General features: G+C 39.4%; 1 protein-coding gene across 2 annotated transcripts in view; it reads right to left on the bottom strand.

The window, feature by feature from the left end:
- The window catches only part of SDCCAG8 (SHH signaling and ciliogenesis regulator SDCCAG8), a 282,359-nt gene that overhangs the window by 99,458 nt on the left and 163,736 nt on the right, over nt 1-19,165 (bottom strand). For both annotated transcript variants that reach the window (XM_013003961.3, XM_045298104.1), the window contains exons 14-15: nt 3,953-4,080; nt 1,767-1,875 (exon numbers count right to left, since the gene is read on the bottom strand). In XM_013003961.3, coding sequence (XP_012859415.3) covers nt 1,767-1,875; nt 3,953-4,080 — 237 coding nt within the window. The remainder of the gene's footprint in view (nt 1-1,766; nt 1,876-3,952; nt 4,081-19,165) is intronic.

Below are 19,165 nucleotides of genomic sequence, written 5' to 3'. Positions count from 1 at the left end.
TTCCTTTGTGACTTTTTATTGTGAATTGGTGGAAGGTTTACAGAGCACATTGGTTTCCATTCAACAACTCATACACATTTTGTTTCATGCCGCTGATGCAGCCCCCACAATGTAACCTCATGTACTCCCTGTTTCCAGCTCCCTCCTTTCCCAATCCTTTTTGTCATAAAATAATCTTAAAAGAATATCTATTAAAGGCATTTTTTCCTAAAAGAAATAATTTCTGGTTAGGAATAGCTACTGTTAATATTTTACAAAGAACTCTCTCATGAACAACAAAAAGTTTTCCTTACTACATTTCCTAAAAATATCTGGTATTGCTCCCTCCTCTAACCCCACCCCCAGCCCTTGAAGCTTTCCCCTCACTCAAACAAGATACTCATTTAGTATCTGAAAGAATATGTGCAAAATTTAGAGCATTCTCTGTCAGGCAGCAGGAACCTCTGCCTTCTTATTAGCCGAAAGAACCAGGCTCACAAACCCTCTGATTTCCCAAAGTATTTGGGGATGAGCTTTCCATCAGCTATAATTGCCATTTGATGCAGGAACCCAAGGTAGGACCAGGAGGAATCAGATATGCTTTGATTTTCCTGGAAATTCCTTCCGATTGAGACTGAGAAAGCCTAATGCTAGTTTGTTGGGGGAGCCATATTGTTTGCTTCTGAAAAAATGCAGAAGTGAAGCTATAGAGATTATCTTTCCATTGGATATAATGAGATCATTTTCCATGTTATGAGATATTTGACATCTATGTAGTTATAGGATGTTGGCTTTTATGATTCATTTCAAAGCAGCTGTGTCGAATATCATTCATTTACAAAAGAGGAAACTATAGTCTGAATAGATCAAATAAACTTGTCCAAAACTGCCCAGTAATATAGATTGAGAACTCAGGCCTCTCATACTTTAGAATATAAAACAGTTTATTCACTGAGGTAACCTGGCAATAAAATATGCAGGGCAAAAACTCATTAAGGTCCCAATAAGTAGATTTGAGGTTTCCCAAATCCATAGATGACTAAGTCCCTTAGAAAAAATGACATAGTATTTACATAAGAGGGGGCCTCAAAACATTTGTGGGAAAATGGAATTAAAATGTAATGGAGTTATCCCATGAACTATTTGAAGCCCCCTTATATAACCTCCTGTATGTTTTAATATAATCATTAATTACTCATAATACTTAATATAATGTAAACATACTATAAATAACATTTTATACTTCCTCGTAGCATTTTAGTGATTGCTTCCCTCCACCCTTCCCTTATCCCCCTGAAGAATTTTGATCTACAATTAGCTGAATCCACAGATGTGGAACCAATGGAGATGGAAGGCTGACTGTATACATATTTTGTTTATTCTCATTTTACCTAAAGATAGCTTCTATGTGTTTATCGAGAACTGTGGTAATAGATAAAAAACAGTTAACTAGATCAATTTGAGATTTTAAAAACTTATTTATCCGTATTCCTTGTTAGAATTGCCATCTTGATTGACTTTTGTTTCCTGAAATTTCAGAATCTGAAGTTTGAATATGTTAAAAAAAGTTCAATAATAGCATGCTCACATAATCATGAAAAAAACATTAAGATATTTATATGGGCCATTGATGAAGTATCCATACAAAGAAAATACTTTCACAGAGAACTAAAGCCAACAAATTTTTTTACTATAAAATTTTTGAACTATAAAATAGTAGAAAGTGATTTTTAAAGGGAAAATTATAGTATTCATGCAAACAGTGCTATTGTATAAATATTACCTACCTGCTCTTCTGAGAGATATCTTCCAGTCTCTTGGCTAATGTACAGCACTCTTTCCTTAACTTTGTCAAAAATGTATTCTGGGAGGTCATCAATAAATACTGTTCCTTTTCTAGAAATAAAAACAACCCCATCAATATAAGATATTTATGGTTATAATATTGCAATGCTTAGCTATGTAGAGTGGAAAAAGCATGAAGACCACTACACATTTACTATAAGCCACTAGCTTCCTTTAATGTCCTAAATCATACGACCTCTCATCTAGCAAAACACTAAATCTTGTGAAGCATATATTCATAATAATAACACCCTAGAAATATTTTTTTATTATGCAAGGTTGGTGTAACATTAAAAAAACTGTCAGATACTTTAAATGGCATCACAGACATTTTTATAATACACAAGCTATTATATGCATATCTCACAAATTTACTATGCATAGTTTCAAAAGTGATTACAACCACCTAATTTAAACCCCCCGAGATCTCTTCTGCCCTATAATCCATACTTTATGTTTCCTATTTACTCTGATATCTCATCTCCCTGTCTTGCATGTACTTATATAATTATGAAAGTGAGATGTGCAATTTTCCTTAGGCTGAATTCATTGCTAACAGCATGAGTTGCAATGAAAATTCGGGTGAAAAAAATTGGAGAGGGGTGTTTTTTGTAGTCCTAGGTGGTTCTGACTGTTAAACACTCTTATCTACAACATTAAGTGATGCTGCCCACGACTCTTTGATCAATGAGATCCTACGAGCAATTGAGGTCAAACAATAACATATTCTATAATCTCCTCCTTTTCCTTTTAGTGGAGAAACACTAAGTCTGGTGGATTTTCTTTTTTTCTTTTTTGTTCCAGCCAAGGTTCTTAGAAGAAAATCTCCACTGAGTATGCTGGAGGGAATTCTGAGTCAACATGGCTGGGTTAGCAATTTGTAAGTGAATAGACTATTTAATAAACTTTAAGTCAGCAATTTTTCACTTAGAGCATAAGAGGTCATTTTTTCTTCTTTGTTTACTGTGTCATCAAATACAGTACACATTAAATCATGAGGAAATTACCTTTACGTGACAGATTAAACGAAGCCTTTTGCTTCTTTTTAATATTAGATAGGCAAAAAGTGTATAGCATACAAAACAAAATAAATCAAGGCACTAAAATTAGGCAACATTTTCCTGGAAGAGACAGGATCAATAAAACTTTTGTTTTAATAGTACAATCAACTTGGAATATGTGGTGTGGAATTATAATGATTGACACTGTTTTGTTTTGACTAACACTGTCTGTGAATACACAACTCAAAGTGAAAGGAGCTACATAATGCTCCCACGGAACAAACCAAACTGCCTATTTTCAAAGTGCATTTTACTTTCAAATTAAAGGTAAAGAGTTACTGGCCAACTCCGACTGCAGAATCGCGCCAATGTGATGAAAGATGGAAATTTTTAGCCAAGCTGCCAGCTGTGGTCAATGCCTTGTATTAGTGAATTTTAACAGCAGTTGTGAGAACTTGAAGAATGCAAAGGATTAAACATCACTGTAGACTGGGGTGGGGGAGGTGGGAAAATCATACAAATGCTAAAAATGTTCGAAGCTGCAAAGATTAAATAAAGGAACATATCAATTTAGAGCCACTGAATTACATCCAGCTGCGACAGTGAATTAAGAACCGATTAATGGCTAAAGCTTTTCTCCAGTTTGGATGCTGAAGCAAACTCATTAGGCTTTTAGAGTAGCTATAATGTGTGTACTGTGGGAACTGTTCAATGCTATTCAGGAGACTCTAACTGTAAGCTCAGAGCATTTCCCGCAGAGCTTCTGATGCTATTTTCTTTATATAACATGTGTGCCTGAAAACCCAGCCAAAAATAAGCCCTTTGTTTTTCTACTTTGTTGTGGTCTCTCTCAGCTTTACGTTTCTTGAACACAGGTAAATAAACTCATAATCCAGATGGTGCAACAGATGTGAGAGCAGCACTCTGAAATCAACAGACAGTGGGCAATACTTTCCATTTTCTCTTTTAAACGCTAACTAATATGTAATTCGGAATCTCCGGTGTAGTTAGCATCTGCTCCCTTCGGCCAGCCAAAGGTTACAGGTGTTCCTGATGTCATTTCACAGTGAGGCGTGGGCCTGACTTGTGAGCCAGTGCCCAGGCTCTAATCTTTCCCTACCACCTACCAGTTTTGTCATGCTGGGCCTCCATTTGCTGTATCTTCTGTGTCAGCTCCTGCTCTCTTTGCTGGGCCTGAAGGGCTTGGGCCTCTGCTTCATTGGTAAAGCTCTGCTGAATGCTATCTTTTTCCAGCCTACACAAAAGAGAGGAGACATGCAGGAATTTAATCTGCAGGTGAACAACCCTCATCATATCCCCTACAGGCCACAGAGGGCTGAGGGGCAGGCAACTGTGAAGGTGACAACAATCTTTTTTTGAGACCTGCTTTAGAGGGAAATCCAAAAGCCCTTTGCACACAGTGCAAAATTCATGCCCTAAGTTCAATGGACAAAAGTATACACGGCTTAAAAAAATTACAACAAAACGATGCATCTATCTAATAACTTTTATAACAACTTCAAAAACAAGTATCTTTTTTTCTGTAACAGTGTAAACATCTAGTTTGTCACACTTCTCAATCTGTTATCTTCTGAATGGTCAATATTTTTCAAGATTCTAGAATTATAGGAGAAACATGACACAATATATCAAAATGAAGATTTAAAGACTATCTTCCTTTTCCCTCTCACACTGAAAATGAAATCTAAAATGTTTGGTAAGAGACGCTATGACAGGCAAGGAAATGATTCTACAGTACAAAATGCAGGCATACATGATATATCTTTAGACATTAGGCCATGTAATATGAATGTGAAAATGAATATGAAAAATTAATTTCATCAGTTGTAACTTCATTAAGAAGAAATTACTTCATAATAAAATCTTTTTGAGGGTCATATCAAAAGAAATACTGAATTTAAACAAAAAAGTTTCCATAGTCAAGAGGCAGCATCCCATCTCACTGTGACGTAACACCGACCTTCTCCCTTTGGGTCAATATCTAATCCCAGTGACAAAGATAGGGACTTCCTAAGAACCAAAGGAATTCAAAGAACCTCATCTATGACAGCACAGTGGGTACTGACACAGTAAGCACACACATTGAGTGAGTTAGTTTTTTAAGTGATATGAGAGCATCCTTCAATTAACTGACGCAGTTATTTCTAACTCCTAATCTCCTTGTGGGCATTTCTCATTCATGCTGCTTTAGTTTACTGATTGAGATATTTTACCACCTACTCTTTGCCAAATGATTAATAAACAATTCCATAAAGCCATCACTACTTGTATATGTACCGCTGAGGAACTTCAAATTCACTGACTTCTAATTATAAAGCAACATAAGGAAAGGCAGTATTGAAACTGGTCAAGGCATGTAGCAATGTAATATAAAATTTCAGAATGAAAATACACCCATACCTAGCTGCAATGAAATCATCAGGAGGCCATGCTAAATGTTTAGTAGGGTCCCTCTGTTGCTTTTAATAACACCACCTTCCTGGATGTTGTCCAAGGTCTTGCCTCACACTCAGTTCCAAACTAATATATTGCAACAAATGGATAGTCATACTAGGCAACTTTTTGCCTCTCCAGTCACACCACATGTTTTCTGACTGGTGAACATACTGCTACTTCTTCCCTTTGTCTCTCAGCACAGTGTATGGCCTGCTTCACAATCCATCCTAATTCCTCACTATTCTAAATTAACTAGTCTTTCCTCAGTGACCTCAATATATGCTGTGAATATGCAACTTGGGTAGCATTACTCACCTTAGTGGATTATGTCTGCTTCTCTATAACTCTGAAGCTGCTCAGAATTTGGCACAAGGAAATAGACAGTGCATGTCTAATGAAGGTTTAATACCCTTGCCAGAATGAGGAAGACTCAGCGAAGCCCACTAAGTGATGCTGGGGAATCTGCTCAAGTCTTATAAAATGAGGCAAAACTCTTGCAGACATATCAGAAAAGAAGACCGCTCGCTAAAGAGCAGTCTACCAAGGGAGTCTGATTAAAGAAGCAGCCTGTGCCAACTTTAACTGAGAATCAACCTGCAAGTCAAACCCCTAGAGTAAAGAATACACTGAAGCTCCAAGAACAGCCACACTAGGTGGCCATGTAACACACTGTCAAAAACCAATACCCACTTGAGAGTGCAGGAGGAGACAACGAATAATTATACTGAGAAAACAGTCATCAATTGAGATTTATGGATCCCCTATAGAAAGATGCTGTCAATTTTTAGAATGAGTAAATCAAACTCAGATTCACTGCCATTGAGCAGCTTTCATAGTAACCCTATAGGACAGGGCAGAACTGCCCTGGAGGGCTCCCTCATTACTGACACCCCCAATTTACTTCAGGAAAAGAAGTGGTGTCATATTGCAGTTGTTCACAAAGACCCCTCCACCAATAGCTGTGGAGTTACACATCACCTTAAGTTTCTTGAATCCTCCAATTTTCATTCTATTTAAGAAATAACACATTTACTTTTCATTGCTGAAAGCAAGGGCATACAAGAAAAGAAAAGAAAATCGTGGCATATTCTTGCTTTCCTTAATTCTTTTTAGCTCTTTTCCTATCAGGTGGCTCTCTCTTCTTACAGGTTCTTTCTGACTTAATAGACTTTGTATAAAACTTCTGAATGACAGAATAAAAGGGAACCACACAATTGTTTAATTTTACTTTATAATGGAGGAAAGTCAGAGCCATAAAGAATTAGAAATCTCAAAGGTTTCATGGTGAGTAATTTAGAGGCAGAGGTGGGATTCAAAATATCTTCATTTAGGGAAATCCATTTTATAACACTATAGAGGCAATACAACAATGGATTGAGATAATTAATAAAAAGCCACTCAGGTAACCAAGAAACTAAAAAATTCTATTTAGTTCATTATTTATAGTTCATTACATACTTTTCATAACTCTGTTATGTAAGATTATACTATGTACTTTATTATCAAAGAAACAGGACACAGTCCTTCCTCTGAAGAGGTTTGCAGTTTAGTGAGGACTTTAAAATGGCCAAAATAGAATTTAGAAGGTAAAATGCAACCTGTGAAAGGAAGGGGAATAAAATAAAAACTAGGAAGGCATGGACACAATCAAACCAGTTGCCATTGGGTCTGCTGTGACTCCTGGCAATGCCTTGTGTGTCCAAGTAGAACTGCGTTCTCTGGAGTCTTCACTGGCTCCTTTCTCGGCAGTAGATGACCAGGCCTTTCTTCTAATGAGCCTTTGGGTGACGCAAACTTCCAATCTTTCGATGAACAAGCAAGTGAAATTAGCTATTGGCACCAGGTGGAAGGACAACCAAAAAGAAGGTTGATTCGTGCTGGGTAGAAGAACCTTGTGAAGGCTAGCCACACTGACTCAATCCTCCCTTAAAACATGAATGACCTCATTTAAGTGGTTGAATATAAAACTAATTTGCTCTTTAAACTTTGAGTGAAATTATAATATAAAGATTTGTTAAAGACGTCATGTAATTAAACCTTAATTCGTCTTATATGACAGAGTAAAACGAAATGATATAGAAAACCTTAGAAGTCTAAGATATAAAAATGTAGATATTAAAATAAGACGGAAGCCTTTATTTGTAAGTCGTCAAAAATTGAAAACAACACACATGTCAACTACTAATAAATTGTTTTTAATGTGGCATATCCTTTAGTGAAATATTACTCATCAATAAGAAAGAAATGGCTGCTGGTACAACTCAAAAATGAACTTCAAAAGCAGTATGCCAAACTAAGGAAGCTTGAATAAAATGCTGTACTTTCATGGTTACACTTACATGAAATTCTAGAAAGACAAACACTAGAGTGGCATAAAGCCAAACAGTTTTGTCAAGAACTAGAAGTACAGGTAGGGGTTGACTACAAAGAGGCAACAGGGAACCTTTTTGATTGATGAGAATGTTCATGTCATAATAGTGATGTGTACATATGTCAAAACAGACTGAATTGCACAAGGAAAATAGTTAAACTATATTATATTTACATTTACCTGAGTGATGCTGCTTTTTTTGTAAACAGCAAGTGCCCTAGAATAGGAGCTTCCACCTTGTCACTCCAGTCATAACGATCATCTGTAATCGCTGTGTGTGTAGCGCAGTCAATTAAAAAAATAACAAGAGAGAGTTATAAGGAGTGACCAGACATTGGATAGGCCTCAAACATGGCTAAATGCATAGTGCAGGTTAAACAATGGTTTAGTCCCTCCTTGTTTCCTATTATACAGTGTGAATGACAGCATTTTCCAAAAATAGGTCACACTGATATTTAACTTCCTATTTTAAGCTGGGCTGCTAAGGTCAGTAGTTTAAAACCACCAGCCAGCTCTTCAGGAGAAAGATGAGGCTTTCCATTTTTATAAAGAGTTACAGTCTTGAAAATTGACAGGGGCAATTCTATCCTGTCCTATAGGCTCACTATGAGTTTACATCAACCTGATGGCAGCGTTACTTTGTTTTAGTATTTTTAAAGAATGGAATTGAATTAATTTTACATTTCTGATGTCCTAAGTTTCTATATAATATTTTACTTTAAAATGTGTTATCTACTACTGTATCTAATATAAGGATTTAACAAAGTGGCAGGGCAAAAGATCAATTTTTAAAAATCAGCTGAATTCCTCTACGCTAACAAAAAGAATGCCAAGAAGGAAATCAGATAAAGCACCACCACCAATCATCTGTCAGTTTGTCATCTGTAGTGGCCTGCAGGTTGCTATGATGCTGGAAGTTATGCCACCAGTATTTCAAATACCACTAGGGTTGCCGATGGTGCAAAGTCTTCAGTAGATCTTTCAGACAAAGATAAACTAGAAAGGAATAAAGGATCCACTTCCAAGGGACTAACCTGACAACTTTATGATTGGCAGTGGAACACTGTCTGATAGAATGCCAAAAGACGATGTTTAAAGACACTTTAAAGACATAGATGGAACAAAGATTTCAGGACCTTCGTTTGCTGATAAAACATGTCTCAAAATGAGAAGAAACAACTGAAAAGATCCATAAAAATTGGAATGTGAAATGTACCAAGAATAAACCTAGGAAACTTAAAAGTTGTCAAAAATAAAATGGAACATAAAGATTGATATCCTAGACATCAGTGAGTTGAAAGAGACTGCTGCTGACCTTTTGAATCAGACGATCTTATTGTTCATAATTCCAGGAGAAAGAAATTCAATAGGAATGGTGCTGTTTTCATGACGAAAAAAACCCAAAAACATTTCAAGATGTATCTTGGGGAAAAAAAGGATGTATCTTGAAGTCTGATGCTGTCTGTGATAGGATAATTTCTACATGTATACAAAGAAGACATATTTCCATACCTACTGTGGGGGTTGAATAATTTTATGTGAACTTGAAGATGTATAAAGTGTAGGGGAGGAATCCAACCAGTCAATCAGGCCACAGCCTGATGCTATTTCCTTGGGGTGTGGTGTTTTATAAGGAGGGCCCTGGGAACCTCCCCCTCTCTCAGCCACTGATTCCGAGAGCTGCACAGCCCTGCCGTGTTCCTCCCACCTCAGATCCACGACCCGGCACCCACCGGCCCATGATCTTCCTGCATTCTGCAACATTGCATGTGGCTGCGATCTGAAGAGGGACTTACAGACTAGTACTGTACTTATGGATTTGATATATAATTACTTCTTGATATAAAGCTCTTTCTTATAAATATATGTGTCACTGGATTTGTTTCTCCAGTCAACCCGGCCTACCACACCTGCCACTAAAGCAAATGATGAAGAAATTGAAGAGTACTGCCAATTTATTCAGTCTGAAGTTAATCAGACATACATTTTAAGAAGCATTGATAATGACTGTAAATTGCCATCTGATAGTTGAAAACAAAGAGGAAGGATCAATAGTTGAAATATCTGACTTTGGCTATAAAATTACGCTAGATCGACAACTTCATTATGGAAAATATCTTTTATAAAAACATATACAGCAACTATACTTGTGGACCTCACTAGGAGTCAAATTGACTACAATTGTGGGAACAAACAACAGAGAAACTCAATATCATCCTCCAAAACAAGGCCAGGGGCTAAGAGAGGGAAGACCATTCTTTATTCATATGTGAGCTCAAACTGAAGGTAGAGAATATTAAAATAAGTCCAGGAGAACCGAAATATGAGGTCAAGTATATCCTACCTTAGTGAGATGTCAAGAACAGCTGTGTGGTAGTTACATAATTTCATGTTGTGATAGTTATCTTGTGTCAACTTGAGGATATTAAGAGTGAAGGGGTGGAGTCTAGCCTATCAATCAGGTCACAGCCTGATGATGCCTCCTTGTGGCCGTAGCCTTCTCATGATGTTTCTGGGAACTTCCCCTTCTTGACTCTGTCATCAGAAGAGGTGGGCCTACAAACCCCACATGGCAGAAGCACACCAGCCTGTGTGATCACGAGTTGTCGAAGGGATCAGGTATCAAGCATCAAGGAACAACAATCACATCATTGTGAATGAGAAGTAGTGCAGAGTGGGGGCCCAAAGGCCATTTGTGGGCAACTGGACATCCCCTTACAGAAGAGTCTCGGGTAGGAGACAAGCCGGTCAGGGGACAGTGTAGCAACGATGAAACATACAACTTTCCTCTAGTTCTTAAATGCTTCCTCCCCCCAACTATCATGATCCCAATTCTACCTTACAAATCCAACTGGACTGGAGGATGTACACTGGGACAGATGGGAGCTGGAAACACAGGGAATACAGGACAGATGAACCCCTCAGGTCCAGGGGTGATAGTGGTGATACTGGGAGGGTGGAGGGAAGGTGGGGTAGAAAGGGGGAACCGATTACAAGGATCTACATATAACCTCCTCTCTGGAGGTTGTTCAACAGAAAAGTGGGTGAAGGGAGACGTGGGACAGTGTAAGATATGACAAAATAATCATGACTTGTAAATTATCAAAGGTTCATGAGGGAGGGGGGAATGGAGAGGGAGGGGAAAAATGAGGAGGAGCTGATGCCAGGGGCTGGAGTGGAAAGCAGATGTTTTGAGAATGATGATGGCAACAAATGTGCAAATGTGCTTGACACAGTGGATATATGTATGGATTGTGATAAGCGTTGTATGAGCCCCCAATAAAATGATTATATTTTAAAAAGGTGGGCCTCTCTCTCTCTCTGTGTGTGTGCATGTCTTCATCTTCCTATTGTCAAGTCATGTGGAGCCACAGTGAGACCTGAGTGAGTCATGTGGTGGAGACTCACGCCAACGCTGAGATGCTTCCACCACCACTGGATCCACAAGACTTTTAACCCACTGGCCTCTGGTCTTTCTGTATTTGGCATCATTGTGAATGACTACGTGAGTCTGAAGAGGAATTTATGGACTACTATTGGATTTATGGGCTAAAATCAGACTTTTGGACTTGATCTGGAAAGAGCTGGGATGTTTTTTCAATACACAATTACTCTTCTATATAAAGCTCTTTTTTATAAAGCTCTTATAGCTCTTATAACAATCCATACATCAATTGTATCAAGCACATTTGTACATATGTTTCCATCATCATTTCCAAAACATGTTCTTTCTACTTAAGCCTTGGTATCACCTCCTCTTTTTACCCCCCCTCCCCCACCCACCCACCCTTGTGAACCCTTGATAATTTATAAATTATTGTCATATTTTACACTGTCCACTGTCTCCCTTCATCCACATTTCTGTTGTTCAATCCTTGGGCAGGGGGTTGTTGTGTGTCAATCATTGTGATCAGTTTCCCTAAAGCTCTTTCTTATATGGACATATGAGTGTTGCTGGATTTATTTCTCTAATTAACATGGAATAACAGCTGTAGTGCATTGATCAGTAAACAACCATACACCATATGAGTTGCAGGATGACAACAAGAACATCATACATGAAAAAAGTGAAGGGTCACTGAAAAGACTGTAAAGGAAGAAAAGGTCAAAGTGAATGTCAAAAAGACTCTGAAACTAGCTTTGCAATGTAGAATAGCTAAAGTGATTGGAAGAAATGATGAAATGATAAAAGAACAGAAAATTTCAAAGGTCAGCTCAAGAAGACAAAGTAAAATATTCTAATGCTGAGGTTCTCAACCTGTGGGTCATGACACCTTATTTCCAATGGTCTTAGGAACCGAGATGTTGGCTTTTGACACATACTGTCGCAAAATGTAGCAATGTAGTCTACTGTTGTTATATTAAGACTGTTACCCAAGCTACACCATGCTTCAAGACAAAATTTCATTTACTTGTAATTAGAAGTGAATATTTCACAATATATAATTACATATTGTTTTGTGATTAATCACTATTCTTTCATATGTTCAATTTGTAACAATGAATCCTGCACATCAGATATTTACATTATGATTCATAACAGTAGCAAAATTATAGCTATGAAGTAGCAACAAAATAATTTTATGGGTGGGGGTCACCACAACATGAGGAACTGTAGCGGCATTAGGAAGGTTGAGAATCACTGTTTTAATGGAATATGCCAAGACCTGGGGTTAGAAAGCCAAAAAAAGAAGAGCCTGCTCAGTACTTCTTAAGATGAAAGAAATGAAGAAAAATTCAAGCCTCAAGCTGAAATATTGATTTCAAAGGGGAGCTTGAGAAGACAAAATACAGTGAAATATATAAAGACTTGGAGTTTAAAAAGCCAAAGGGAAGCTGAAATAAATTTAGAAAGTAAAGCCCAGAATTTCAATATTAAGGATGCCATAGGCAAAATATTGAATGCTGCAGGAAGCACAAAACATAGGCTGAATGAATATATAGTGTCATTGTACCAAAAAGAATTGTTGACATTCAACCATTTCAAGAGGTAGCATATGATCAATGGTACTGAAGGCAGAAGTTCAAGTAGCACTGAAAGTATTAACAAAAAACAAGCCTTCAGGAATTTACAGCACATCAGAAAAAATGTTTCAACGACAACAGAAACCATGGAAGGGAGACAGCAGTCGGTGTAAGATATGAAAATAATAATTTATAATTTATCAAGGTGTCATGAGGGTAGGGTGGGGGGTGGAGGGGAAAAAAGAGGAGCTGATACCAAGGATTCAATAGAAAGTAAATGTTTAGAAAAGAATTAGGGCAACATATGCACAAATATGCTTGATACAACTGATGTATGGATTGTTAAGTGTTGTAAGAGCCTGCAATAAAATGATCCTTTAATTAAAAAAAAGAAAGAAAGAAAAAGAAATGTTTCAATGCATTGCAGTGCTGGATGCATTGCATTAGTCTATGCTACGAAATTTGGAAGACAGCTACCTCGTCAACCAACTGTAAGAAATCCGTATTTGTGGTCATACCACCATGGGTTCAATCATAACAACAATTGTGAGGATGGTGCAGGAGCAGGCCTGGTCTCATCATTCCAGTCTTTATAGGGTAACTATGCGTTGGAGCCAACTCCATGGCGCCAGTAACAACGACAACAATAGAGAAAACTCTGAAGTGGAAATTTTGTTAAACGGCATTTACAATAACAATAACCACTCAAAAGTTGGAGTTTTTAGGAATAAATACAAGCAGAGAATCAAAAGACCTATACAAAGAAAACCACAAAGCTACTACAAGAAATCTATAGAGTCTTACATGAGAGTGCTCACGGTTAGGAAACATTAACATTGTGAAAGCATCGATACGATCTAAAGTGATCTGTAGATAATTGCAACCCCAATCCAGATTCCATGATCATTCTTTAGACAGGTGGAAAAACTGCCAATTCTTATGTGAAGATGAAATACACACTGGATAAGCAAAACACTATTAAAAACTAAGAACAAAGAGGGAGATGTCACATCCCCCATCTCAAAACCTATTATACAGTCACAATAGGGTAATCAAAGCAGCCTGGTATAATGGCAGACATACAGGCCAATGGGAAGGAGTGAGAGCCCAGATGTAAATCCATCCACTTATGAAAGGCTGATTGTCAATAGACGGCCAAAATCCATTGTGCTAACTTAATTAATGTTTTCTATTTTACATCTTTGGGTTATAATATCCATTGTGATGGCTACACAAAATTCATGACTAAAGGGATTATTAAGTAAGTTAATTAAGTTGTAATACCAGTGAAAAACTTAAGAAAATTAATAAAGTTGTAATACCAGTGAGAAACATTCAGGGCAGTTGTTTACCAGGACATGTTACAAAGTTTCAGGTGTGTTAATAAATACCTAGCGGGACATACCATTCTGCTATAAGCCTCAACCCAAAGAAATGCAGCTCAAGGTCCATGGGGCAGCAAACCCAGCTCCCTGAATTAAGTGCCCCATTCCACAAGGCAGTCCCCTGCCCCAAAGGACTCAGCTTTACTTGTTCCAGGGGTTAGAAGTCTATCACTCTGCTCCATGCTCTGGCCCCCGGTTCTGCAGCTGCTGTGCCTCTGTTGTTACAGCTATCATCTGGATTCAGGAGGTTCCCTGAGCAGGGGTCTTTTTTCCAGAGGACATACTCCACTCCTGGCTCTTGCTAGTAATAAAATCCCTCATCCTACTTTTCAGAGGGCTCATTTTATGCACAGCAGGATGGCACTACAAGGAATCCTATTTGAAATTATTATTCCCTTATAAGTGAATCCTAGCAGTTGCTTCCCCCACCTTCTTATCAGACCTGTGCAGGGAAAGGTTGTTTGGTGGGAGTTACAGACTTTGTCTAGAAAAACCACATTAAGTAATTCCCTGCTCCTGTACCCACTAAACATAGAATAGATACTCATTTTAACAAAAAGTGTGGCAAAATTGGATATAACATTCATAGAAAAATAAAACAGGATTGATATCTCTCATTACATATAAGAACTGAAGATGGATTAAGATTTAAATGTAAAATCTAAAACCATAAGATCATCAACCAGAAAAAAATGTCCCTAATACATCCCATAAGTACACTTTCAAATACAACTAAGATGCACAAAAAGCAGAAGACAAACTAGACAACCGAGACCTCCTAAAAATTAAGTATTTATGCAATCAAAAGACCACCAAAAGAGTGAATAGAGAACCCACAGACTGGGGGGAGGGGGGTACTGGCAATGACATATTGGCCAAATAACTAATCTCTAAAATTAAATAAAATGTCAGCATCTCAAAACAAACAGATGAGTGATAAAATTAAAAAATGAGCAGAGGACATTCAAATGTCCAACAAACAAGTAAAGGGATACTCATGATCTTTAGCCATTCAAAAGACGTGAATCAAAACAACAAGATACCACCTCATCCCAGAATGAATAGGAAAGTTAAAGAACAACAGAAGAAACAGAAAACAACAAATGCTGGCAAAAGTGTGGCGAAGCTGGAATCCTTACACACTGCACTTGGGACTGTAAAATGGTGCAAGCGCTATGGGAAGTAGTATCTTGCTTCCTTAAAAAGCAAGACGTACATATGTTAATCTAACAGAAAGAAGGGGAAGGTGGGGGAGGAGGAGGAGAGAGGAAAGGGGTGGGGGTGATGCCATGTGGGTAGCAGGACACTAACTCACTCAGGGGTAGAGTATTGGTTATGTCTCCAGAGATTTGGGAGTGGGCATACAGACCACACCACAGTGCATCAAACCATGAGGGCAATGTAACCACATGGAGAAATGCATAAAAAGATTGGGCTACAGGGCCGGCCCCAATCAGAGCCAAACTGACCTCCTCTCTAGAAGTATGTGTGACAGAGCATAGCACTAAACCTACAGGTTGGGGAGAGGGGCTGGCATACCAGGCCCACACAGAAGCAAACCAAGGAGGAAAAGAAAAAGGAATGGTCTAGACCCCATACCAGCACACCAAGCGCAGAGGACAATGTTCCTTCATGGAGGTGATAAGGCACAGAGAGGACTGTCTGTAGGTTGACAACAGCTCAAGACATGATGTCCCCTCACTGGAGCATACCCGGACAGAGCACAATACTGGGGACACACAGTGGAGACTTAATCTGGTCTGAATCCCCCGCAGCAGGGTAAACCAAGAAGGGAACAACAGATCAGCAACGGGAACAAAGCAAAGCCACAAAGCCCCTAAAAAGACCCCCAAATAGACTTCAGGCTAGGAAGGACAGCTCCTGGAATCCCCACAGGACCAGTGGGCAGATAGTCATAAAGGTCAGCGCACAGACCTAGAAGTATGAATGCTTTTTGTCATGGCTTTAAATCTTTTTGTTTGCTCCATTATTGTTGGTCTGCCTACTTATATAAGATAGGCATGGGAAACAAGCTTGAGGAGAAAGCAAGAGGACTGATGGTCCCAGAGGGACTGGGGGGAGAAGGAGATGGGAGAAGGGAGCGGGAAGCAGACAATGCCATTGACAGGGAACAACTAGGGAATGGAAATCAACAAGGAGGAAACAGAGATCCTGGGTGTGCTGGAGCAATAGCAATCGAGCTGAGAGGAATTTCTAAGGGGAGGAAATAGAGCAAGCGTGATGGTGGGGCAGGAGGAAGGGGAAAGGAAACAGAGGAACGATCTAGGAAGCAAAGTTATGGATAGAGGTATAAGCATAGGTGTGTACATACATATGTAAATACATTAATTCATAAAAATAGAGGTACTGGCCTATCTACATATATTTATATGGCTCTACACTGAGGTAGTGGATGGACTTTGGGCCTCTGCTCATACCCTCCCTCATAGACTTATTCTAACAAACTGGCATTCTATGATGCTCACCCTCCTGCATAATCACTGACGACAAAATGCATGTATAAGCAAATGTGGTGAAGAAAGCAGATGGTACTCAGCTATTAAAAGATATAGTCTTAGTCTGGAGTCTTAAGGGCTTGAAGTTAAACAAGCAGTCATCTAGCAGAGAAGCAACAAGCCCACATGGAAGAAACATGGAGGCCAAAGACAGGCCAAAGAGGCCTGTGGGTCCTGCTGGGAGGAGACTACCCCGATTAAAGTCATATGTTCTAAGACTGTCCTATACTGAGTCATACCTGAATTAAACCTATTGCTTCCACCATAAACTCCACAATTATGAGATTTATCTGTAAGTTCTAGGTAGCTGTTGCAAGAAATCACGGAACACAGCCAAAGTGAAGAAGAGTATGGTGGGCAGGATGGTCAGTGTCAGAATTGGTGAAAAGTTGGAGCATGAAAGCAGGTCTGTTTCCACTTCATAAGAATCAGGCTTGGGGACTTCCAGCAAGACAGTGACCAAGTAACACACACCAGAGGGACTATGTAGAAATCAGCGCAAGAGAGCCACTGAGAGGGAAATTCCACTCTGCCAGGTCACAGGAGGAGGTTATAAAAACAAGTAGACACACATCCACTAGGTTTTGAAGAGCTGTGGGCTTTTGACTTACAACTACAGAGGCTGGCTAGGGCTTAGCCTTAGCCCTGCTACATTCTCGGCCTGAGATGGGCTCCTTTGGTCAGCCCAAGGGATTTACTTCAACATAATCATAGCTTACCACCACCTCCAGCCTGGCGGGGCTCAGCCATTTCTTTATTTTTTTCACTCTCTCTCTCTTCTCTCTTTCCCCCCACAGTCTCAGAGGACTCAGTTTGGCTTGATATTTTTCCTCTGGGTTATTTTTTTTAAAACTTCTCTTTCCTTTCAAACACCAGTGCTGGCCCCCAGGATACTCCCCTTCACCTAAAGCAACTATGCCCACCCTCCACCCAGCTGAGGGCGCTCCCTCCAGCCTGGACTCTATGACTACACATGGCTGTGGAAGTCCCACCTGCCTTCCACCACAGGGGAACTCCCACCTACACTCCAAGGCCCTTTAAACGGATGGGGAAACTGCCGCCCATCCTTTGTGGTGATCCACTTGGTTGGGGGAGCCTCTGCCTGCCCTCCACGGTCACACCTGGCTGAGGGAACTTCTGTCCACCTGCTGTAGTACGTCACACAGCTTAAGGCAACTTCAAGTTCCATTTCATTGAACTGCCTTGAATAGGGACTTTGTTTAATCAACCATTGCACTGCTCATCCATTCAACAAGTACTTCCAACCAATACTTAAGTACCTACTTTTGCCAAGCACAAATAGAAGTACTGTAGTAGAGGAAATCTGATGGCACAGTGATTAAGTACTTGGGTGCTAACTGAAAGGTCGGCACATTGAACCCACCAGTCACTCAGCAGGAGAGAGATAAAGCAGTGTGCTTTCATAAAGAGTACTAGCCTTGGAAAACCTATGGGACATTTCCACTTCGTCCTATAGGGTCACTAAAAAACTCAAACCAAACTCACTGCCAAGTCAAAGCTAGTGACCCTATTAGGGCAGGTAGAACTGCCCCAGTGAGTTTCTCAGACTGCAACTGTTTGCAGGAATAGAAAAGCCCAGTCTTTCTCCCAAGGAGTGGGTGGTGGTTTTGAATTGTGGACCTTGCAGATCGCAGCTCAATGTGTAACCGTTATACCACCAGGGCTCGCATAGGGTCACTACGAGCAGGGAAAACTTGACGGCATAGAGCAGTACTGAAGAGTTCAAGATGCAGACCCTCCCCACAAAGAATCTAAGATCTCATGAAGACAATAGGTAAGAAAGAGCAAACACAACAAAATAATATAGTAAACATTAAGCTGAGGCTGCACTTCTGCTGTTAACAAGATGCACAGTACAAAAATTGGAGGGTAGATAGGGGCAGGGAGGAAGGATTTTTAAAATTTTTAAATGAGAGGCTCAAAAAATATAGTTATATGTGATGGGAACAGCATATGCAAAGATCCAGGAAGGAGAAATGACCACCTGGAAAGTTGCAGACAGTTTGGCATGATTGGATGGTGGAGTGTACATGTTGTGGGGTAGAAGCAAGCAGTTGGCAGAGGGGAGATTGAAGAGACATGAGACTCAAGATGCAGGCAGGAGCCAGCGCGTGGAGCTATTTTTAAGGACTTTATCCTGAGGGATCTAGGGAGCCAATGTAGGGTTTTAAGCAGGGGAGTGTTGTGATCACACTCCTGCTTCAGAAAGAGCACTCTGGCTGCAGTGTGGGGAACAGATGGGGCAAGGACAACATTAGAAGCAGAGAGAGCACTTATTACTACAGCACTAGTAAGAGCAATTTCTATAATTATTTGATTAGATATAGTAGACACCATAGGTAGATAATAAGACTGAACAGCCATCAAGTGTGCTTTCACTGATTTTCAGTCTTATTATTATTATTTTCAGTAGCTCCGAAGTCCCCAGTGTATTAAGTGATTGGGTGGAGAAAAGTTCCTGAGATAGTATGACATTTCTAGGAGCTCCTTTGCAAAACCACGTGCCCATTCCATGGGTTATAAGACAAAGACCATTATTTGGCCTCTGTAGCCTCCAACTGCCAAAATATTTATATTTTCCATCTCTGATTTGTCTGTGTAAACTAATCAGTTGGTCAAATCTTG

The sequence above is a fragment of the Echinops telfairi genome, unplaced genomic scaffold (genome assembly GCF_000313985.2).
Source record: "Echinops telfairi isolate 266 unplaced genomic scaffold, ASM31398v2 ScPeMD7_7424;HRSCAF=8462, whole genome shotgun sequence".
Classification (NCBI taxonomy): domain Eukaryota; kingdom Metazoa; phylum Chordata; class Mammalia; order Afrosoricida; family Tenrecidae; genus Echinops; species Echinops telfairi.
This window is presented reverse-complemented; position numbering and strand designations above follow the sequence as displayed.